The sequence below is a fragment of the Bos javanicus genome, chromosome 6, assembly GCF_032452875.1.
Source record: "Bos javanicus breed banteng chromosome 6, ARS-OSU_banteng_1.0, whole genome shotgun sequence".
Classification (NCBI taxonomy): domain Eukaryota; kingdom Metazoa; phylum Chordata; class Mammalia; order Artiodactyla; family Bovidae; genus Bos; species Bos javanicus.
This window is the reverse complement of record NC_083873.1, coordinates 91577751-91601595: the sequence shown is the minus strand read 5'-3', so window position 1 is coordinate 91601595 and position 23845 is coordinate 91577751. Positions and strand designations below refer to the sequence as shown.

The following is a 23845-nucleotide window of genomic DNA, read 5'->3' as shown; positions in this document are numbered from 1 at the left end:
TTTGAATGTTGTTTTCTGTTTTTCCACTTCTTCTCTCCTTCTTTGTGCCTCTAAAGTAGAATTACTTTTACTTTCTTATCAAGTTCTTCCTTCATAATAAATAGATTCCACATACCTCACAACTTTCTATCTCTGTATGAAAGATTCCCAATATTGTAATTGTTCATCTTGCTGTTACTGTAATATGGCCCCAGAGCAAAAAATAGTTCAATCATATTGACTCTCCTGTTCTTCTGGAGTGCCTATTCCAAACGTGCTTCTAAATGTCACTTGCTTAATCATTGTTCTGATTTCTTAGAAATCATGCATCACTCTATTTGTTAACATTACTTAAGGAAAAATATGTTCTTTTCAAAATATTCACTCCTTAATTTTCTCATAGTAACCTGTGTGTCTTTCTCTTTTGTTTTAGCATTTTAAGTGTAATTTTTAAATTATTGGGTGTTTTGAATGCCTTCAAATTTAGTATTTCAAAGACTGAAAATTCACTGGGTTGTCTCTGAAAATAAAAAAACTCAGAGTGACATCTAGTGGCTCTTCTGGCTTACTAAATAGTCATCAAAGGAACTGTACACAGTTATTAAATTGTACCTTTGGAAGGTTATTTAGATTTTCTTAGAAAGAATGTCTCAGAACCATCCCAAATAGACAAAATCAACCTTATTTTAAACTTTGCACAGTCTCTCTAGGCAACCTTTCAGAGGCAAAAAAAAAAAAAGATCTCTTCATGTGTCTCTTTCTTAAGGGTTAGGAAAACTTCCAAGCCGACCTTCCCTCACCCTTAAATGCCAAGAAGGCTCACCTGAAGACAGTCACTTGAAACGAGGACTGCAAGAGGACTGGAAGCCCAAAGATTAGTTAAAAATAGTCAAGATGCACCGCTAGAACTGCCCCTGAAGCAGTGTCCTAGCTCTATACAATGTGGATACTCCAAGTTGGGGTTCCCTGAGAAAGGAGAGAGGGGCCATGGATGCTGGATTTGTGGTTTACCTCACCAGCTTCACTCACCATCCTGAGGGCTGTTACAAAACTGTCAGAGCACAATCAGTTCACATCTTTCGGGGATGATGAAAATGCCATGTCTTGATCAAAGATGTAGTCTCACAGGTGAACAGCTGGTCCTTGAACAACATGAAGTTTAGGGGCACAGAATCCCCTCCCCCTGACCCATGCAGTCAAAAATCAAAATACTTAATTTTATGGTCAGCCCTCTGTTCCCTCAATTTTGTGTCGAGGAGTCAATCAACTGCAGATTGTGTAGTACTGTAGAATTTATTTATTGAGAAAAAAATCCGAGTGTAAGTAGACTTGTGTATAAGTAGATCAAACTCTTATTGCTCAAGGGTTGAATGTGTATCTATGAAACCACATCAAATGGTACACTTTAAATAAATGCAGTTTAATGAACAGAAATTACACCTCAATAAGGTCAACTTAAAAAAACTCAAGGGACTTCCCTGGTGGTCCACTGATGGTTAAGATTCCACTGCAGGGCGCACGGGTTTAATCCCTGATTAGAAAACTAAGACCCCACATTCTGCATGGCACAGTAAAAAAAATAATAAATAAGATAAAATAAAGTTTTAAAAATACAAGAATCCCATCAATAAATGAATGGATAAACAAAATGTGACGTTTTATACTATCATTATTTTATATATATATATATCTCACACAATAGTGGAACATTAATTCAGCCTTTAAAAAGACAACAATTTTGATACATACATGGATGAAACTTGAGGACATTATGCCAAGTGAAATAAGCCAGTCACAGAAGGACAAATGCTGTATTATTCCACTTATATGAGTTCTTAGAAGAATCAAATTGGTAGAATCAGAAAGTAGAATAGTGGTTGCCAGGGGCTGGAGGGAGGGTGAATGGAAAATTAGAATTTAATGAGTACAGAGTTCAGTTTGGGGAAATGTTCTAGAGATAGATAGTGGGGATGGTCACATAAACAATGTGAGTTTAACTGAACTAAACACTTAAATGGTTAAAATGGTAACTTTTATGTTAGTGCATTTTACCACAGTAAAAAGTGTTTTTTTTTTCCAAGTACTTGTAACAGGTAAAGAAACGTTGTAAAATATGATGCTGTAATTAATCAGTTCATCCCTCCACCATGCTGAGCATGGTTGTGGGTGGATGTCATAGAAATTGTCGAATGCATAAAGAACCAAATAATAATACCTGATCACATATACTAAACATTAGATACCTGGCAAAAAATTATAACTGTTATAGGAATTATTGTAGTAAGTTATAATTCTAAAATCTGGTAGAAATATATCCATAAACTTATGAGAAGTGGAGGATTTTAATAAAAATATAGTTCAGCAGAACCCGCAGTATTAAGATCTCAAATGATAGTTTTGATAAAATGCATTAGTTTATTTTGGAAAAACCAGAGCCTGCTTCAAAGACATTAGTGACAATGGTGGTTGACCTCAATGACAGAAACAGCCTAGAGGAGAAAAGGCAATCTGCTCAGGCCAATCTGGCCTTTTGGCTGAATTTTTTAAAATTATTATTATTTTTTTATTGGCGCATATTTGTTTTACATACACTGGTGTGTCTTATTCTTCAGTACACCAAGCACATGCTTGGGAAGCTCTGTTCTACAACGTGGCTCCTCCCTCCAGTCCTCCAGATCTCTGCTCAGTGTTACTTTATCAATGCTGCTGCTGCTGCTAAGTCGTGTCAGTCGTGTCCGACTCTGTGCAACCCCATAGAAGGCAGCCCACCAGGCTCCTCTGTCCATGGGATTCTCCAGGCAAGAACACGAGTGGGTTGCCATTTCCTTCTCCAGCACAAGAAAGTGAAAAGTGAAAGTGAAGTCGCTCAGTCCTGTCCGACTCTTCAAGACCCCATGGACTGTAACCTACCAAGCTCCTCCATCCATGGGATTTTCCAGGCAAGAGTACTGGAGTGGGTTGCCACTGCCTTCTCCGACTTTATCAATGAGGCCTTCTCAGACCACACATGAAATGGTACCTCCTCTCTCTAACCTCCATACCCTATCTCATCTACACTTATCCCCATCTGATATATTTGAATTTGTCTCTCTGCTCATTGCTCATCTTCTACAAGAGTGTAAACTCCATGAGGATAGGAGTTTTTTTGGTTCATGGCTGTATTTTCAACACCTTTGCATGTTGCATATCAGGTCTCTATGAATACACGTTCAAATGACTATGAATGGTATAGAAACTCTGGACCCCTTCCTTTACCTCTAAATTTTTTATTTTAAAAGCTAAGAATCTCTTTTAAATTCAGTATCAGAAACATACCATGAAGTAAAACTGTAAGGCACTTCAAATGAAAATAATTTTATAATAAAATTTTAATGTTCACACATATATGTGGGTTTAAATAGTTTTATAGTGTTCTAATAAACATATTTCAATTAACAACTTCAAAAAGAATAAAAAAAGGAACTTTCTTGGTTCTTAGGGTCCAAATATAAACATGAGACATAAATGGAAATCACATATTAGGTAACTAAAACATTTTCTTGCCGTAAGAACACAGTTGTGCTTTAACAGAATAAAAGTCTAAAACAAAAGAACTAAAAATTGCTTTCTGTCTAGCCACAAAATTTAAACCATTCACCCTTCCATTAAATACTCTCATTCCCTATTAAAATACTTGATTCTATACGCAAGACTGTCCAAGTCAATAAATTTATATTATAGGTACAATAAAAAGCGATCCTTTAGTGGTATTTAATACTAATTTTATGAAAATTTAAAACTACATTATGTAACGTAGGATTTATTAGTATTTCCAAACAACTCACACATAAAAAGTTATTCGCTGGAGATGTCCTCATAGTGCCACTGCTAATAGCATTAACGCTGACAGGTGGCATCCATCACACTCAGGCCCTTTCTGGATTTCTTCCATCCGAGCACTAATTTAGGCAGTACGGATAGGCTTAAGTGTGTAATCACAGTATATGATAAGTTCTATATATTACAGAGATGACGACAGAGCAACTGAATCACAGCGGAAGAAAACTCTCCGGAGGCGAGAGGGTCAGCTATTCTGAGTACACTTCTGAACCTTGCAAAACATTCCCAACAGAGGATCAGGATAAGCAAAGGCAGAGAGACAAAGGGGAATTGAGAGGTAGGTTGGGGCGGGAGGGGCCACTGTTGGAAGGAGGGCGGGAGGCCTGACTGGCAACGCCAATATTGACTTAATTCTTAGATTGTGAATACAGACAGGATTTATGCGGGTCGGTAAAGAATTGGGGAAGATCCTCTGTGGAACGACTTGGAGAATAGCCTGGGGCGTTCGGGTGATGGGGGGCAAGAGCAGGACGTGGATACCGGTTAGGAGGCCGCAGATAAAGAGAATGGCCGTGAGTGGCAGAGAGTATAAGTTGGAAGCCCGAATCGGGGTCGCTTGTGGAGTAGGGCTGGCAGGATGTGATGCCAAGCAGCCCCCTTGGTCAGAGCTGCTAGTATGGAGACTCTGGGCGGGCGGGGGGTGGGGGAGAAATGGCTCTCGGTTGCCCGGGCGACGGCGTCTAGGGGCGGAGTCTGGGGCCAGAGACGGCCCCACATGGTTAGTTCAGCATTCCCCCCGGCCCCCTCCCCACTCTCGGGCGAGGTGCCCAACGGTTGCCCCCGAGGCTCGCTTGGAGCCGGCAAGGCGCGAGCCCGAGCGCACGGGGAGCTGGCGCACGGGTGGGCGGGGCTCGGTCCTGCGTCGCCGCCGCCGCCGCCGCCCAGTCGACGCAGGTGCGGCCGCCGCGCCCGCCGGCGCCCCCGCGGGGATGGGGCCGGTCTCTTAGGATGAGGCGTTGGTAGCAGGTACAAGGGCGGGCGCGACCGGGGGACTGGGTGAGGAGGTGGGTCGTTCGCCAGAGGCCCTGAGGCTGCGCATCTTCATTTCTGGAACCTTCCAGATCTTTTCGTTTGTTTTGCACATGGTGGATGCCCAATAAATTGTTTCTTTACCAGAAGGGACTGCCGTTGTTTTCAGGAATCACAAGACTTCCGGGGACTGTGGCTGAACTGTAGGACTAGAAATAACAGGATCCTGTTGTTGTTCCAACATTACTGCTAACTCCTGTTCCTACCCAGCTTCTTTGGCAGACGTGGCGGAGGGGGGTGGGGTGGGGGTGGGGTGGAGGAATAGGGAAGACACACATCATGAGTAATGTGTAACCTTGGACAGTCTAATCCAAAGGAGATTGTATTAAATGCTGTGCAAGGGCCCTCTCAGCTGGAACCCTGTCTGTTAAGTGAGGAGTCTGGTTCTGCATCATTATTAGTATCTGTCAGAAACAGTGGGTTCTCAGATGAGTCCACCGTCTCCCACAAACCTCTGCTCCCAGTCCCCACTGAGGCTGTTGTTCCGGGCTGAGTTCATGCGTCTTTATTTTTTTTCTTTTTTAAATTATGAAAGTATAATAACATTTACAGGAGACGTGGACAATACAGAACAAAATTAATACATAGTTCCACTGTATAATTATTTTTAAGTGGATAAATTACGATTTTTAGTCGGAGTTTCAGCATCAATTTCAGAATCAAGCTCTCAAAAATTAATAGAATGAATAGATAGAATAGCCAGAAAAATAGAAGGATATAATAGACCTTGCTGCTGCTGCTGCTAAGTCGCTTCAGTCGTGTCCGACTCTGTGTGACCCCATAGATAGCAGCCCACCAGGCTCCACCATCCCTGGGATTCTCCAGGCAAGAACACTGGAGTGGGTTGCCATTTCCTTCTCCAATGCATGAAAGTGAAAAGTGAAAGTGAAGTCGCTCAGTCGTGCCCGACTCTTAGCAACCCCATGGACTGCAGCCTACCAGGCTCCTCCATCCATGGGATTTTCCAGGCAAGAGTACTGAAGTGGGGTGCCATTGCCTTCTCCGTAATAGACCTTAAGCCTTTATTTTTTAGGGCTCCAAAATCACTGCAGATGGTGATTGCAGCCATGAAATTAAAAGACGTTTATTCCTTGGAAGGAAAGTTAGACCAACCTGCTGCTAAGTTATTTCAATCGTGTCCGACTCTGTGCGACCCCAAAGACGGCAGCCCACCACGCTCCCCCGTCCCTGGGATTCTCCAGGCAAGAACACTGGAGTGGGTTGCCATTTCCTTCTCCAATTATGACCAACCTAGATAGCGTATTAAAAAGCAGAGACATTACTTTGAAACAAAAGTCCATCTAGTCAAGGCTATGGTTTTTCCAGTGGTCATGTATGGATGTGAGAGTTGGACTATGAAGAAAGCTGAGCACCAAAGAATCGATGCTTTTGAACTGTGGTGTTGGAGAAGACTCTTAAGAGTCCCTTGGACTGCAAGGAGATCCAACCAGTCCATTCTAAAGGAAATCAGTCCTGGGTGTTCATTGGAAGGACTGATGCTAAGCTGAAACTCCAATACTTTGGCCACGTCATGCAAAGAAGAGTTGACTCATTGGAAAAGACCCTGATGCTGGGAGGGATTGGGGGCAGGAGGAGAAGGGGAGGACAGAGGATGAGATGGCTGGATGGCATCACCGACTCAATGGACATGAGTTTGAGTAAACTCCGGGAGTTGGTGATGGACAGGGAGGCCTGACATGCTGCAATTTATGGGGTCACAAAGAGTTGGACACGACTGAGCAACTGAACTGAACTGAACTGAAGAGCCCTGTGGTGTTCATGCATCTTGGTGTACTTTAAGAGCAAGGGAAAGTAGAAGAAAAGTGAAGTTGGTTGTTTCTCAGGGTCTTTTGACTGGCATCCACTTCTTGCTTCCTCTGTAGCCACCTATTCAGGAAAGGAAGGCTCAGCACCTTCCACTGTCCCAGAACTCAGCGGGGCAGGACTGTTTACTCTGTGTAAAGTCATGGGGTGGAAGTGGGGGAGTGTGGGAGACGCCTGGTCCTCCCAGCTCTATTGTTTCTAGATTTATACAGTTATCTTTATTTGTCTTGTGGGTAAAATGGTTTTTATGCCCTGGAGACATTTTTATACTCCTGAATTGAGGGTAGAAATTGACAGTTTATTTTGTATATGCAGACTCCTTACCACTGTGATTTACAAAGAGGACTCAGTGTTGTCTATTTAGTATGTTAGGGCCACTCACATCCATAGTTCATTAAATAGGGCCTCTGTGAACCACCTGTTCCCACACTAGAAGCCCTCGAATGATTTGGTATAGTAGGCTAAATAAGGGCCACCCAAAAATATCAGGTCCTAATCCCTGGAACCATAAATATGATAAGCCAAGAAGGTCTTTGCATATATGATTAAGTCAAGGATCTTGAACTAGAAAGGTTATCTGAGTGGATCCTAAATGCAAACAGTAGAATTCTTGAGGGAGGCAGAGGAGATAAGACAGGGAAGAGGAAACTGCATTGTGAACACAGCAGAGTGATGTGGCCACAAGCCAAGGAATGCTTCAACTACTTGCTGGTGGAGGCAAGAAATGGATTCTTTCTTTGAGCATTTGAAGGGAGCACAGCCCTGCCAATACTGGGATTTCAGCCCTGTGACTGATTTTGGACTTCTGGCACCAGAACTGTGAAAGAATAAATGGCTATGGTTTTAAACCACCAAGCTTTTGGTAACTTGTTATGGCGATTATAGGAAACTATTACATACAATTATGCTTATAAGTCACATAGAATCAGGCCTGTATTGATGAATGTTTTAAAGCTTTCCAGCTGGGGCAGTGGCAGGTGTTATAGTGGAGACCATTGAGTGTTTCCTGAACCCTGTACATCCTAAGGAAAAGATTTAAGCAGAGAATTTGGTGAGAAGGGAAAATAAATTAGTTGCATTAGAAAGAGATGGCCTAGCACTAAAGCAATTTTCTTTAAACTTTCTTTGTATTTCTATTAATATATCACTGCATTTGCTCTGGTTAAGAGAATATAGGTACAAAATGACTTAGGTTTGGTCCTTAGCTAAAATGTTGTTGGAGAACTATCATGTGTATATCAAATAAGAGTTACAGACACCTGGAAATTGAGTTATAGGTTCAATCCAGGAGAAAAGAGACAATGCTAAAATGGTTCCATAAGGAAGTTAAAAGCAATCTCTAGTTATCTTGAAATTAAGACACTGCAATATTTAGGATTAGGATGCAGGGGGAAAAAAAAAAGTGTTCAGATTTAGTTGATTGACTTCTGGGTCCCAGGCAGCTAATTTGCATCCCTATTCTTACTCCACAAAGCATTACAGAAATGTACAAAGAATAGCCAATCTGCTTTATTTTTGAACTACTTTTTTGAGGTTTAATTTGCTTACCATAAAATTCATCAATGTTAAGTATAAAATCCAATGATTTTTATTAAGTCACCATGGTTCAGTTTTAGAACGTTTCCATCACCCAAAAAAGATCACTTGTACCCATTCGTAGCCAGTCTCCATTCCCAACCCCAGCACCAATCTGCTTTTGATCACTGGCCTGCTGCTGCTGCTGCTAAGTTGCTTCAGTCATGTCTGACTCTGTACGACTGCATAGACGGCAGCCTACCCCAGGCTCCTCCGTCCATGGGAGTTTCCAGGCGAGAGTACTGGAGTGGGTTGCCATTGCCTTCTCTGATCACTGGCCTACTTTAGAGTTAAGGTTTTAATTCCTCTGCAGGGACTACTCCAGTGGCTTCAAAACTGACCGCTGCGTCTACTCAGCATATTTCCCACCCAGCCTCTGGAAGATTATATGCCTCTTGTTAAAATGCTCCAGTGGCTTTCCGTTGCAATTAGAATAAACCTCCAAGTCCTTAATGTAGCTTTTTCAAGGACCCATGAACTCTACAACCAGCCAACCTCACCAGCAACTTCTCAAGATAATTTAGGAAAGGAACTCCTAAAAAGCACGGTGTTTCTTTGGACACAGGACACAGCCGGCTGTCTGTAAGCAGACCTCCCGTTCTCCCTGGACTATGTGTAGGCTCCACTAGCCTCCTCCCTGGCGGTCAGTGAACACATTGTCTTTCTTATCTCCAGACCTTTGCCTGTGGTACTTCCTCTTAGGGTCTTCCCCAGTCCTCTGCAGAGCTGACTTTTTGTCATTCAGCTCACATGTCACTTCAGGAAGTCCTTCCCTGACCTACTAAGTAGCCTCAACTCAACTCTGTATGTTACTACTCTGTGTTATTCTCATCATTGCACTTGACCACTCTCCAAAATTATATTTTTGATTTATTTTGTTAATGTCTTTCTCTGTTAGAATATAAGATCCACAAGGGCAGAAACTTGATTGGTCGTGATCTTACAAAAGCTCAGTCTCTAGTATTTACAGAGGCAGTATTCGTAGTGGCAATACACTGTAAACCATCAAAATGCTACTAAAAGCAATTAATAATTACCAGAGGCTTACTGTGTACCAGGCCTTGTGCTAAGTGTTTTATATGCATGGATGATTTAATTAAATTTTACTACTTTTGATGTGGGAAGAGTGAGGAAAGTATGTCCTCGAAATACAGTTCCCCACATTAAATGATGTCTTTCAGAGGCATTGGGTTGTGTTCTTTCCCTTATTATTCGAATGTTGATTTTAAGGCTGGATCAGTGTATGTTGCTACCAACTACATAGTTTTGAATCTCTTTCTCCACTTCACTGAAAACTAAACTGGAGACGGGTTTTCAGGGAAGAAAGGAGGAAGAAATAGAGTGTAAATAAAGGAGGGTCCTGAACGAGCAGGGCATGCTCAGGATACAGCTTTGAATGGACACTGTGCGCCAGGGGAGTGAGGATGAAGGAGGTGAGGCTGAGAGGTTGGTTAGGCCAGATCGTAAAGGGCTTTGAGGGCTAGTCTTAGTTTAAGCTGTTATTTTTGAGCAAGTTGTGGCAGAATAGCTCCTATGTTAAAGGAAGATTGTAAGAAACTGAAACTTAGGAGGATCGTTGTGAGGGATTTTGTAGCAGGTCTAGTAAGAGTTGGTTAAAGCATGAAAGAATACAATAGAACTAAAAATAACTAAGCTGCATATGCCAGGATTCCTTCCTTATAACTTACGACCACATTTAAGTCTCCTTCACTGAGTTAAAAGGTATTACTCAACAGAAGGTGGAGTTTGAATAAATGGGTAACAGAAGAAGACACTGAAATGTCTGACTTGGAAAGCTGGCTTTATGGTATCACTATCTGAGAGCATCCTAGGAAATAGGTTAGGTAGGAATGCAAAGAGACCAGATTTGGGATAAAGATGAATCTAGAGCCCCCTCAATTTTTTTAACAACAAAGCATGAAATTTTCTGGAAGCAGTGGAGTTACCCCTGTCTGGCTTTGCTGACTGGAATCACCTGTGAGAAGTCATTGTATTTGGGGTCATCTTTTTGCTGAAGTTTCTCCATACGAAATCATAGAATATCCAGATTGGAGAGGATTTTACAATTCTAGTTCAACACTCTGCCAAGAGAGGAAAGCCAGTGGCAGTTGTCATTTCAACAAATGCTCATCCACTTTCAGCTTGAACACCTCACAAGGAGGTCCACTGTATATATATTGAATGTGCTCCAGTTTTTAGAATGTCCCTTTCCACTCTGAGCTAGAACCTGTCTCCCTTTACTTCTGTTCATTAGTCCTCATTCTGCACATAGAATATCATCATTCTTTTTTTCAGTTGACATTAAATGATATATAACATTATGTTAATTTCAGATTATTACATTATGATTTGATATTTGTGTTGTCATTCATTTTTCCAGTAAGGCAGCTGCTCACTTAGAGTCCACTGAGATATTCCAAAATTCCTAGTTGTTTTTCTCAGCTACATTGCTTAAGATTTATAGAACTGTTGCTAATTTATAGGTAGAATTTCCTCTACTCAGTAACTTTTCTAACCAAGCACAAGAGCTGTTACCTCGTCAGAGCATCTCCAAGCAGTGAAAAGCAGTTCAGGGGATCTATTTAAGTTAGTTTGGAAGTACCTAGAGAAAGGTTGGAAATGCAGATAATGGGTCTGTTGGTTTACTTGCTGCCTTATCTTGATCATGTCAGTGAGACCTGTACAACAAGATTAGCATTGGACCAATAGAGAGCATGGGCTTCCCTGGTGGCTCAGAGGGTAAAGAATCCACCTGCAATGCAGGAGACCTGGGTGCAATCCTTGGGGTGGGAAGATCCCCTGGAAGAGGAAATGGCAACCCACTCCAGTATTCTTGCCTGGAGAATCCCATGGACAGAGGAGCCTGGCAGGCTACAGTCCCTGGGGTCACAAAGAGTCAGACACGACTGAGTGACTAAGCACAGCAAAGTAGGGAGCATATAGATGAACATGTTCTGTTGTATAAACTTAGTGTAGAAAAGTGCCACAGGTGCTGTTTTAAGTGCTAGAAATTTAAAATGTCAGTACTTTCATATACAAGATAAACGCAAGGGAGAATTCGAACTTTTGTTGTTGCTATTGTAGGTACGTGTTTTAGGTGTTGTCAAGATCTTAAATGATGAAAATGAACTTGCAAGTTGAACTTTTTGAAGGTAATAAATTTTAGATAATGAAGTAGTGTATATATTAATAAGCAGATTTTAAAATATTTTCTGTTTTTCAGGTGTTAATAGGATAAGTGAAAATAAGAATATCCAGATTTTAAGGTATTTCTTGTTTTGCTTTGGGTTATACTTAAGAATTGTGACTAAATAAAACTGATAGCACTAATTTATTTTATCTGCAACTAATTTTAGAGCCTGAGGTCTTAAGCTTGATCAATGCCTAGGCTAGAATATCTAATATAGTAAAGTTATAAGGGGTTTGTCTCTGTGGTTTTCAAATTCTGCTCAGTGGAGCCTTCTGTATTCCATAAAGGTATTTGGAGGGCAGAGAGGAGGGTGTGTAGTCAGGTGTCTGAAGGTTCAATGAAAGGCTTCCACTCCTTAAAAAAAGTTTGGAAGACACACCCCTAACCTCATTTAGTAATGGTGGGAATTGAGGCTCAGAGACGTGAATAGATTTGCCAATGCTTTCACAGGTGACCAAAGGCAGAATTACGATTCTAAGTTCTGTTTTTCTTCTGGGCTGCCTCCTTCCAAAATGGTCTCATGTACTGGTGATGTAGAATCTTACGAACTTAATTCTGTATTACGTTATAATGGTCCCTCTGTGTACTCAGTGCATTCTAAACCCACTTTATTTTCCTTTAGAGTACGTATATGAAACGTACCTTCTTTCTAGATAAACAGAAAGATATGGCCATTTATTATGGGAAAGTGAGCTGGTATACACTGCTTAAATTTCAAAAACAGTGTTGTTATTCTTGGTTTACTATTCCATTATGTAGTGCTAGTTTCCTATAGATTGAGGCAACAGGATAGTAAGTCTGATGAGTTATCTCAGGTAATTCTTATTCTTTTGTGGTATATACTCTGTATCTATCTTATAGTCTTACAGAGGTTAAATATTGTTCTCAAGGTCACATAGGTGGTAGATCACAGAGCTAGAATTTGAACCCATGAGTGATGTGAAGTTAGTAGTGAGAACAATAACTCAGGCAATAAAGGTTTTATTCAGAAAAAACTGCTCTCTTCATTGTGTTTCTCAGACTGTACTGGCCCAGACATGTGATATATGGATTAGTCTTAGTCTTCCATGGTGGCTCAGATGGTAAAAAGTCTTCCTGCAATACAAGGACCTGGGTTCAATCCCTGGGTTGGGAAGATCCCCTGGAGAAAGAAATGGCAACACACTCCAGTATTCTTACCTGGAGAATCCCATGGACAAAGGAGCCTGGCAGGCTATAGTCCATGGGGTTTCAAAGAGTCAGATAAGGCTGACTGACTAACACACTAGAGTACCTTAGGATTTCCTGGGGAAAACATACCTGCAGACTGGTTCTACAAGAGTATGGACTAGCTTTATAAAATCACCAATCTCAGACTTCTGTGAAAGGTAGCACCCTAAGGGCTTGAGTCATTCATTGATGAATCCAGTAATCTAAATGTAACACACATTGTAATTGAAAGTGAAAGTTGCTCAGTCTTGTCCAGCTCTTTTCGATCCCATGGACTATACAATCCATGGAATTCTCCAGGCCAGAATATTGGAGTGGGTAGCCTTTCCCTTCTCCAGGGGATCTCCCTGACCCAGGAATCAAACTGGGGTCTCCTGCGTTGCAGGTGGATTCTTTACCAACTGAGTTATCAGGGAAGCCCACATTGTAAGTAATCTTTCCAAATCAAAATAGATCATGGATTCTGAATCAGCTTACTATGGAGACAGTCACATTCTATCACAGTCACAGTAGAGGGCTACGTGGCATAGCCATACAGAAAGAAATCAAGGTGAGGACTGGTCACATTAGGGAAAGTACAGGTGTACAATCACCACAGATTTTGGAAGCCAAGGAGAAGAGGTGAAAACCCAGGAGATAGTTTTAAGTCCCTTAGCTCAACTGTGTAACAAAAACTAAAGCCTGTAACCTTCTTTTCCTCCAAAAGTCCTCTTTTTGTGGTCTGTGGCCTCTTTTAAGGCCTTTTCTGCAACATTCTAATTAAATAACAAGAGTAGAATCTTTACCTAGCTATTACTTGTCAGAAATTTAGGCTTCTTTCAGTGTGAACCTGTTCATAATTTTAAACCAGGCAGAATTGTTCTTAATGAATCTTGGCATACTAGAAGAGGCCAAGATCTCATCTGTGTGCTTTTATCAGAGGTTTAAATCAAACACATGTAAGTTCATGTTTTGATCCGCAAATCAACAAAGTGCAGCATTTTCACAGTTTCATGACTTACTGAGACAAAAAAAAAATTCTTTTTCCAGAAATCCTTAGTAATTTATTAAGTTTTATGCCCGAATATAGGAATAAGGTTACAATTCTTACAATGCAATGAAAATAAATAATGAATGATTTGACCAGTTTAATGATTTGGTCAGTCTAAAACAGTGAAAATCTAGATTACAAATAATTTTTAAAAGACATTTCGTTACTCTGTATACATAAAAATAACTAGCAGCATTGGCAAGTAGACATACCTGTTCTGCTTATCTTGATTGTAGATTCTGTTTCTTTCTTGATAGCCCAAAGTCTGCTTTCAAGCAGAGTGGATTAGTGTATGATCTCCTAATGCTGGGCTTTGATTCCACCTGCCCTACTCCTTCATGCTTTGGATCTATGTCTAATTTATGATAACATTACTCAATAATTTACATTTTCTTACTTTTATCATCCTGAAGAATCCCCAAGTATATCATTTTAGTGTGTAAGCTAAGTTAAACAGCAAACATTCATGATAAAACTTGTTTAAATGAGAGGTTTTTTAATTCCCCAAATAGCAATTTCTTCTATTTAGAACATTTAAATTGCCTGGCAATCTTGAGTAACATTCCATTTGTTAGAATTCTTTATGGAATGTTTCCCTGCCACTTATTTCCTAAAAATGATAGTATAAACATATTAAGGTAGAATTTAATCATTGTTTTGACAGATGGCACCTCAGTAATCTAAAAGGCAAAAGTGTAAGTGTAATAAAAACGAATTCTGTTCAACAGCAAAAATTCTTTTTAGCTCAGAAGTGTTTAAAAATAACTTTTAACACAATGCTTACATTGTAAAAATGATGAGCAGTATGTTCTGTGTAATATTCCTCTTTCCATCATTTTGATAGTTCTTACCTACATTTATTTTTTAAAGAATTAGGATTCTGATTCATTAATGTGATCTATTGTTTTTCTGTTTTTTAAATTGTTTTTCTGTTTTCTTAATTTCTGCTTTTATCTTTATTAAGTCCTACCATGTGCTTTTGTTACATTACCCCCTCCCTTTTTGTATTAGAAATCTGTTTGTGTTACAGATCTAATTCACTTATTTTCATGTTTTTTTTAAAAATTAAAATAGGTGTTTAAGGCTGGGAATTTTCTTTTTTGCATTGCTCTAATGTATCTCAGATTCTGATATGTAGTGCTTTCATTGTCGTTTTTTTAGAAATTTAAAAATTTCTGTTTATATTTCTTTTATCACACAGAGTTATTTAATACAAAGCCTTTTAATTTTTAAGTGGAAAGGCTTTTTTGCTTTTGGGGTTTTACTTTTACTTTCTCATATTACATTGTGACCAGAGGGAGATGTTTGTCATTTCTGTTTATGGAAGCTGCTAATCTATTATTTGTGTCCTAGAGTATGATTGAGTTTTGTGAATATTCTATGTGTACTTGAGAGGAAGTTATATTCTCTATTATTAAAATATAGTGTTCAATGTATATCTGCAAAGTCTACCTTAATAATTATTTCTAAATCTTTTATATTCTTACTTATTTTTTCGCTGCTTGATCTATCTCATGCTGAGTGATGTGTTAAAGCCTCTCATTATTATTGTTTCTAGTTATTATTGCATTTCCTATAATTTATGTTTTATCTAAATGATTGCTGTGTTATATGGTACATAGAGTTGGAGGTATTGTTATTGTGGAATGAAGCATTTAACTTAAGTGCCCTTTGTCTTATTTAATACTCATTGGCTTGAAGACTGTTTGGTCTGATATCAGGATTTTAACCCATGCTTTTTTTAAAAAAAAATTTATTGATGTATATTTGATTTACAATGTTGTGTTAATTTCTGCTATACAGCAAAATTATACATATATATTTTTTCATATTCTTTTGTATTATGGCTTATTATAGGATATTGAATATAGTTCCTTGTGCTATACAATAGGACCTTGTTGTTTATCCATTGAATATATAATAGTTTGCATCTGCTAATTCCAAACTCCCAATCCTTCCCTCCCAGTGCTCTTCCCTTTGGCCACCGTGAGTCTGTTCTCTATTTCTGTGAGTCTGTTTCTGTTTCATTGATAACGCTCATTTGTGTAATATTTTAGGTTCCATGTATAAGTGATATCATATGGTATTTGTCTTTTTCTGACTTACTTTGCTTACTATGATAATCTCTAGGTCCATTCATGTCGCTGCAAATGGTTTTAAATTGTATATATACACAAGTATTCTTTATCCATTCATCTGTCAGTGGGTCAGTGGACATTTGGGTTGTTTCCATGTCTTGGCTATTGTAAATAGTGCTGCTGTGAACACAGGGGTGCACATCTCTTTTTGAATTACAGTTTTGTCTGGATAGATGCCCAGGAGTGGGATCACTGGATCATATGGCTACTCTAGTTTTTTGAGGAACCTTCATACTGTTTTTTATAATGGCTGTACCAATTTACATTCCTACCAACAGTGTAAAAGGGTTCCCTTTTCTTTGCATCCTCTCCAAACTTTATTGTTTGTAGACTTTTTACTGATGGCTATTCTGATTGGTATGTGGTAGTACCTCATTGTAGTTTTTATTTATAAATATCTAATAATTAGTGATGAGCATCTTTTCATATGCCTGTTGGCCATCTATATGTCTTCTCTGGAGAAATGTCTATTTATGTCTTCTGCCCACTTTTGATTGGGTTGTTTGCTTTTTTGTTATTGAGTTGTATAAGCTTTTGTATATTTTGAAAATTAATCCTTTGTCAATCACATCATTTGCAAATATTTTCTCCCAGTCTGTAGGTTGTCTTTTCATTCTGTTTGTAGTTTCATTTGCTGTGCGAAAGCTTATAAATTTGATTAGGGCCCATTTGTTTGTTTTTGCTTTTATTTCTATTGCTTTGGGAGATTAACCTAAGAAAACATTGGTATGACTTTATTAGAAAATATTTTCTATATATTCTCTTCTAGGAGTTGTCATGTCTTATATTTAAGTCTTTAAGTCATTTTGAGTTTACTTTTGTATATGGTATGAGGATGTGTTCTAACTTCATTGATATACATGCAGTTGTCCAACTTCTTCAGCACTACTTGCTGAAGAGACTTTTTCTGATTTTATATTCTTGCCTCCTTTGTCAAAGATTAATTGACCATAGGTAATTATGGGCTTATTTCTGGGCTCTGTTCTATCCCATTGATCCCTATGTCTGTGGCGAGGGTGGGGGGTGTGTGGGGCAGCCAATACCATGCTGTTTTGACTACTGTAGCTTTGTAATATTGTCTGAAGTCTGGGAGGGGTATGCCTCCTGCTTTGTTTTATTTTCCTCAGGATTGCTTTGGCAATTCTGGGTCTTTTATGGTTCTATATACATTTGAAATTATTTGTCCTAGTTCTGTGAAAAATGCCTTGGGATATTAATAGGGATCACATTAAGTCTGCACATTGCTTTGGATAGTATGGCTACCCCATGCTTTTGTATTGAATTCATTTGCCTAGCAGATCATGGTGTCACTTTATTTGATGTTTTTTTTTTTTTTTTTTAATCAGTGCCTTTTAGTTTCCTCTTATGTACAGCACAGAGTTGAATTTTTTTAAGAGCTAATTTGAAATTTCTTTGAATAGTCAAGTCCTTTCAGATTTACTGACATGACTGTTGTGTTGGCCTAAATTCTGTCTCATTGTTATTACATTATTATCTTGTGGTATAATTACTGTGTGTTATATTATGTTAATGTGTTTATTTGGTGTTTCTTCTTTTTTTAAAAAATTCTTTTGGCATTTAAGATTTTTATTTTTATTCCAGTTGTTACCTTTGCATTAATGCTTTCTATACTATACCCATAACCCCTCCAACTTTTTTTCTTATTTAGCCTTTTGCTTTTTGTCAATTTTAAATGGTACCTTTTACAAGCAGTGGCCCTCTATTTCCCTTTTATTCTCTCTTCCCATCTTTAGTTGTAGCTGTTCTCTCTTGTCACACATATAATATTTATTTATTATTTTTCCATGCCATTACCCTTCTCATATTTTAGTCTCAACTCTACAATTGAATATTTAAAATGTTCATGTAAGTCTTTTTTTCAGTGTTCCCAGTCATCTTTTTTTTTTTTTAAACATAATCCTCCCTTTTCCCAAGTTTTATTTTGAAAAATTTAAAACCTCTGGAAAAACTTTGGTTTTACACCAGCTGTTACCAGGTTGCCACATTTGCTGGTCATCTATTGGTTGGATGAAGCTTCACTCCCTCTGGTAGATTCATCAAAAGGGGCGCTTATGTACAGTGTTCTGGCACATTCAAAACTGCTTTTCCATGCTTTTGTATCTTTTGATCTTGGCTGGATATAATAGGCTTGGTTTGTACTTTCTTTTTCCTTATATTTCTTGAAAATGCTGCTGTTCTGTTGCCTTGATTTGTATGTTGTTTTTGAATAATCTGATGCCATTCTAATCTTTTTGCCTTTATAAATTACTTCATTTTTTTTTTTGCCTGAAGGCCCTAAGGATTTTTTTCATAATCTTTAACATCTTAATGTTGTTTCGATAGGATGTATTTCAAAGTTAATCATTCTTGGCTGATTTTCCTTAGTCTCAAAAAATGTGTAGATTTGGATCTTCCTTTATTTCTAGGATGCTTCCTTGGATTATAGTTTTAAATAATAGTTCTATTTCATTTTTTGGACTTTTTTTCTTCAGGGACACCAATTATATTCAACCTCCTTTGCCTGTCCATTTCTTTCACTTCTTCTCCAACCCTTTTTTCTTCTTTATCTCAGTTTTCATCCTCTTGGTTGTTTTCCTGATTTCCTTCAATGCCTTTATTAAGTTTACATTGCAGTTTATTCTCTGGTCTTTGTAATTTGGTCTTCATTTCTGATATAATTTTGTGTTTTTCTTCTCTCTCTTTCCTTACTTTAATCAACTCTCATTTTGTTTCTTCCTGATGACTTGCTTGTTTTCTTTGTTTCTTGTCCACTTCTGTTCTTACATTTTACAATTCTTATTCAAGGGTGACTTGTCATTATTCCCAAATGCTTGTTTGAGAATATTTAGTTCAGCTTTGAGTGTTGTGTTACAGCTTTCTTTGAGTTCATGTTTGTTGTTGGGGAGGGTTTGGGGGACTTTTCATGAGCAGAAAAGATTTTATCCACATTTTATGATATTTTGTGTAAGTTTTGTATGGATGTGATCTATTTTTAACTATTTTCTGTTTATTTAGTGGACAGGACTATTGGTCTGAGAGAGCTGTCTTCCAGGCATTCTCTTTTATGGATGGTGGGGGAATATTAGGTGGGAGGGGTAGAAGGAGCACTGGCATATCCTGCTTCTTTTTGCTTCTGCTGGTTCCTAAAATTTCCCCTCTCATTTCCTTCTTCCCTTTACTGCCACATCTCCAGGGGAGACCATGTCTCCCCCGGAAACACTCTTCTCTGAGGCTGACACTCCTAGCACCCGCCCACTTTCAAGCCCTAACTGCACAGCCAGAGATTATCACGTTCCAGCCTGTGCTTAGTAACCTGGCTCTTTTTGTTCACTTTCTGGGGGCCACTCTGTGCTTCCTCTCGGCCCTCTGCTCCTTTTCAGTCTCTTTAGCCTCTCCTCTCCCACTGTCCACACCCAGAGGCCTGTAGTGCTGGTCGGTAGAGTATGGGAGCACTTTTGGAAAAAAATTTCCCTCTGCTAACAGATAATTTGAAATCTGTGGCATTCTCTGTCTTCTGGGAATGCTAAAGGCTTGGAGCCCATGTGCTTTTATTTGTTTTTGTTGTTGTTGTTGATTTTATGGATATTCAGAGGATAAGGAGAAGATTTGGAATCAGGCCTCTACCAGTGTTCTTCAAACCCCAAAGCCCCCTCTTGGCCTAATCTAAAATTATGAGCACTGTTTGATATCCAAGAAGTTTTTACCATTTATTGTGCTCACTCAGTTGTGTCCAGCTGTTTGTGACCCCATGGACTGTAGCCCAGCAGGCTCCTCTGTCTATGTGATTTTTGAGGAAAGAATACTTGAATGGGTTGCCATGCCCTCCTCCATTACCTTTTATTAATGATTTCAAATTTGAATTTTCTTCATAATTTGTGACTTTTTACTGAGGAAGTGCCTTCTTTCATTATTTGATAATGTAACTTATGAGAAAGATATAAGAAGAGAAAAAACTCTACCTCAGATCAGAGTGCTAATAATTGTAGTAATTAAAAGTGTTTCTTATTTTCGGGTTGTCTTTAATAAACCACGTGGCCATTAAAATCAACAAGTTTTACAATAAGATTCTGTTCACTTACTAATTTTATGTAATAATAAAATATTTCTGTGTAAATATTTTCCTGGTGAAAACCTGTTATTAAATTTCAAATGTGAATATAGTCATTTCCTCCTCTGTGAACTTTTTTCACATTTTACCTTATTAATAAAGACTAAATCCCTGTCTTTTATAGATAAGAACTAAAAGAACTAAATAGGGAAGCATTCATATTTCAAGATCTCTAAGAAGAGGTAGCAAATATTTAATATGGAACAAAAACCTTGTGAACCCAAAAATGAACATCTTTTGCCAAGCAGTGGCATCCCATCCAATGCAGGTATGTGTTTTTTATAAAACGAAAATGGGAGAAAATTAGAACTAAGCAGCCTTCATAATATTCATTCAAGCCACTGTGTTTTAGTATGTTTTGGTTTAACTGTGCAGGTCACAGACCTTGTTCATGAATGATAACCAGATTATTTATAATTCTGCTTTATAAGGAAGAAGTTGTTTAATCTTTTAAAAATAGCATGTCTATTTTTTAGCATGTGTTTACATTATTTTCTGGTTTGAAGACTGTTTCCATGTTGAGGCACTTCCGCACATGCCGTTTTTCTAAATGCCTTCTCTTCCTTGGTCAGCCCCAGGCCCCAGTTCTGCATCATTTTGACTTCTTTTCCCTTACACCTCTCCCCGCCACATCCAATCAAGTACGACGTCCTGCTTTCTCTAGTCTCAGAAAAGTCTCTTGAATGCATTTTACCTCTCCATTCCCATGGCTACTGTTCAGGCTTCCCATCGACTCTGATGAAAATTATGTCAGCAGATAGCAGACGGAAGACAGAAACAGGTGGAATAAATAGGTGGCACTTAATACAGAAAATTTATAACACAGGTGTTAAAAGAGCCAAAAAGGTTCACAGGAGATGAGAGAACGCAGAGATCAACCACAGCAGGAAGCTGCTACCAGCCTCTGGGCCAAAAGGACCCTGAGAATAGGAACTGTCATAAGGTGTGGGTGGAAACAGGAGCTGGAACCACGGACTGGGTTGCCTGCTGGAGACAGACCCACCACTCACTGCCAGAAGCCCGTTTGAGGCAGGAGAGAGGAGAGTCCCTCAGCTTCTGTGAACATTGTGAACCTACCAGGAAATGTGCTGGGAATGGGGCATTGGAAGGATGGTCTCCACAGCATATGGCAGGGAAGGGACTCTGTGGCAGTCAGGCAGGTGACTGTACAACCCTGTCTGCTTTCCCTTCATGTCTCTCTCGTCTGAAAGAATGCAGCCAGAGTTCATTCTGAATTACAGGTCTGTTTTTCCACTGGCCTGCTTACAGACTTATCTTCACATGCTTATTGTGTAAAAGTTTCTGCTCCTTAGGATGCTCATGCCGTTGGCACCTCCATCTTACTAGATCCATCCACCCTGCTCATTCCCCTTGCTCACCTCCCCACCTGCATGATATCCATCAGCCAGTGGGGGCATGGGCTTTTAGCTCATGGACTGTCACTCCCGCCCCAGGCACACCATCATCCTGCAGTGTCATTGTCCTCATGGATGACCATCTAAGGTCTCAGACTCATGGCTTCTGTACTCTAGTTACTCAATCATTTGATCTGTACAGCAAAAGGCAAAGGAGAAAAGGAAAGGCATACCCATTTGAGTGCTGAGTTCCAAAGAATTCCAGAGAGAGATAAGAAAGCCTTCTGCAGTGATCAGTGCAAAGAAATACAGGAAAACAATAGAATGGAAAAGACTAGAGATCTCTTCAAGAAAATTAGAGATACCAAGGGAACATTTCATGCAAAGATGGGCATGATAAAGGACAGGAGTGGTGTGGACCTAACAGAAGCAGAAGATATTAAGAAGAGTTGGCAAGAATACACAGAAGAACTATACAAAAAAAGATCTTAATGACCCAGATAATCACGATGGTGTGATCACTCACCTAGAGTCAGGCATCCTGGAATGCGAAGTCAAGTGGGCCTTTGGAAGCATCACTACGAACAAAGCTAGTGGAGGTATTGGAATTCAGTTGAGTTATTTCAGATCCTAAAAGATGGTGCTGTAAAAGTGCTGTGCTCCTTATGTCAGCAAATTCAGAAACTCAGCAGTGGCCACAAACTGAAGAAGGTCACTTTTCATTCCAGTCCCAAAGAAAGGCAATGCCAAAGAATGTTCAAACTACCATACAATTGCGCTCATCTCACATGGTAGCAAAGCAATGCTCAAAATTCTCCAAGCCAGGCTTCAACAGTACAGGAACCAAGAACTTCCAGATGGTCAAACTGGATTTAGAAAAGGTAGAGGAACCAGAGATCAAATCAATAATAGAAAAAGCAAGAGAGTTTCAGAAAAACATCTATTTCTGCTTTATTGACTTACCAAAGCCATTGACTGTATGGATCACAGCAAACTGTGGAAAATTCTTAAAGAGATGGGAATACCAGACCACCTTACCTGCCTCCTGAGAAATCTGTATGCAGGTCAAGAAGCAGGAGTTAGAACCAGACATGGAACATCGGACTGGTTCCAAATTGGGGAAGGAGTATGTCAAGGCTGTATATTGTCACCTTGCTTATTTAGCTTATGTGCAGAGTACATCATGCAAAATGCCAGGCTGGATGAAGCACATGCTGGAATCAAGATTGCTAGGAGAAATATCAATAACCTCAGATATGCAGATGACACCACCCTCATGGCAGAAAGCAAAGAGGAACTAAAGAGCCTCTTGATGAAAGTGAAAGAGGAGAGTGAAAAGGCTGGCTTAAAACTCAACATTCAGAAAACGAAGATCATGGCATCTGGTCTCATCACTTCATGGCCAATAGATGGGGGAACAGTGGAAACAGATTTTATTTTGAGGGGCTCCAAAATCACTGCAGATGGTGACTGCAGCCATGAAAATTAAAAGACACTTGCTCCTTGGAAGAAAAGCTATGACCAACCTAGACAGCATATTACAAAGCAGAGACATTACTTTGCCAACAAAGGTCTGTCTGGTCAAGGATGGTTTTTCCAGTGGTCCTGTATGGATGTGAGAGTTGGACCATAAAACTGAGCACCAAAGAATTGATGGTTTTGAACTGTGGTACTGGAGAGGACTCTTGAGAGTCCCTTGGACTGCAAGGAGATGCACCCAGTCCATCCTAAAGGAAATCAATCCTGAATATTCATTGGAAGGACTGATGCTGAAGCTCTAATACTTTGGCCACCTGAATGGAAGAGCTGACTCTTGGAAAACACCCTGATGCTGGGAAAGATTGAAGGCAGGAGGCGAAGGGGACGACAGAGGATGAAATGGTTAGATGGTATTGTCGACTTGATGGACATGATTTTGAGCAAACTCTGGGAGTTGGTGATGGACAGGGAAGCCTGGTGTGCTGCAGTTCTTGTGGTCTCAAAGAGTTGGTCACGACTGAGCGACTGAACTGCTAACAGCTACTCACTTTCCTATCTTGGATCTTATTGCCAAAAACAGTTGGGCTTCTAGAATCCAGCCTGCTATCTTCTAGCACTCTCACTCTCTTATTCCTACAATACTTTTTTTTTTTTCTGTCTGATAAAGGTAGTGGTTCTTAATTGGGACTCACACTGTACTTTTCCTGTTCCACCAGACCTGGAATCAGCCATTTGCTAAGGAGCCCTGGTTCCTTTTAGTAGGAAATAGTAATCACACACCAGGATCTCGTGTGCCTATTGCTACTGAAGTGACACTGTGTCTGGGAGTGTTCAGTGTCTTAAAATTGGGAATTAGATTTCTTTTTTTTAAGTTCATACTGAAAACTCGAATTCAGATACAGTACCATAGAGTTACTATACAAACAAACTAGTTACTATACATACTAGTTACTCATACATACTGAGTTACAATACAGGCTAGTTACTTCATAGTCATAGATGCTTCAAGGCTCATTCAACACAAGTATCACTTGATCACTAGCAAGTAAA

At 39.4% G+C, this 23845-nt stretch overlaps 1 protein-coding gene across 12 annotated transcripts in view; it reads left to right on the top strand.

Annotated features, from left to right (window-relative positions):
• Positions 1–4603: 4603 nt before the first annotated feature.
• The window catches only part of CCDC158 (coiled-coil domain containing 158), an 83326-nt gene continuing 64084 nt past the window's right edge, over positions 4604–23845 (top strand). For 6 of the 12 annotated variants that reach the window (XM_061420528.1, XM_061420526.1, XM_061420525.1 and 3 more), the window contains exons 1-3: positions 4604–4824; positions 11510–11552; positions 20086–20229. In XM_061420528.1, coding sequence (XP_061276512.1) covers positions 20160–20229 — 70 coding nt within the window. In that variant the 5' untranslated portion in view covers positions 4604–4824; positions 11510–11552; positions 20086–20159. The remainder of the gene's footprint in view (positions 4825–11509; positions 11553–20085; positions 20230–23845) is intronic. The other 6 variants (XM_061420529.1, XM_061420530.1, XM_061420523.1 and 3 more) reach the window with 4 other exon arrangements.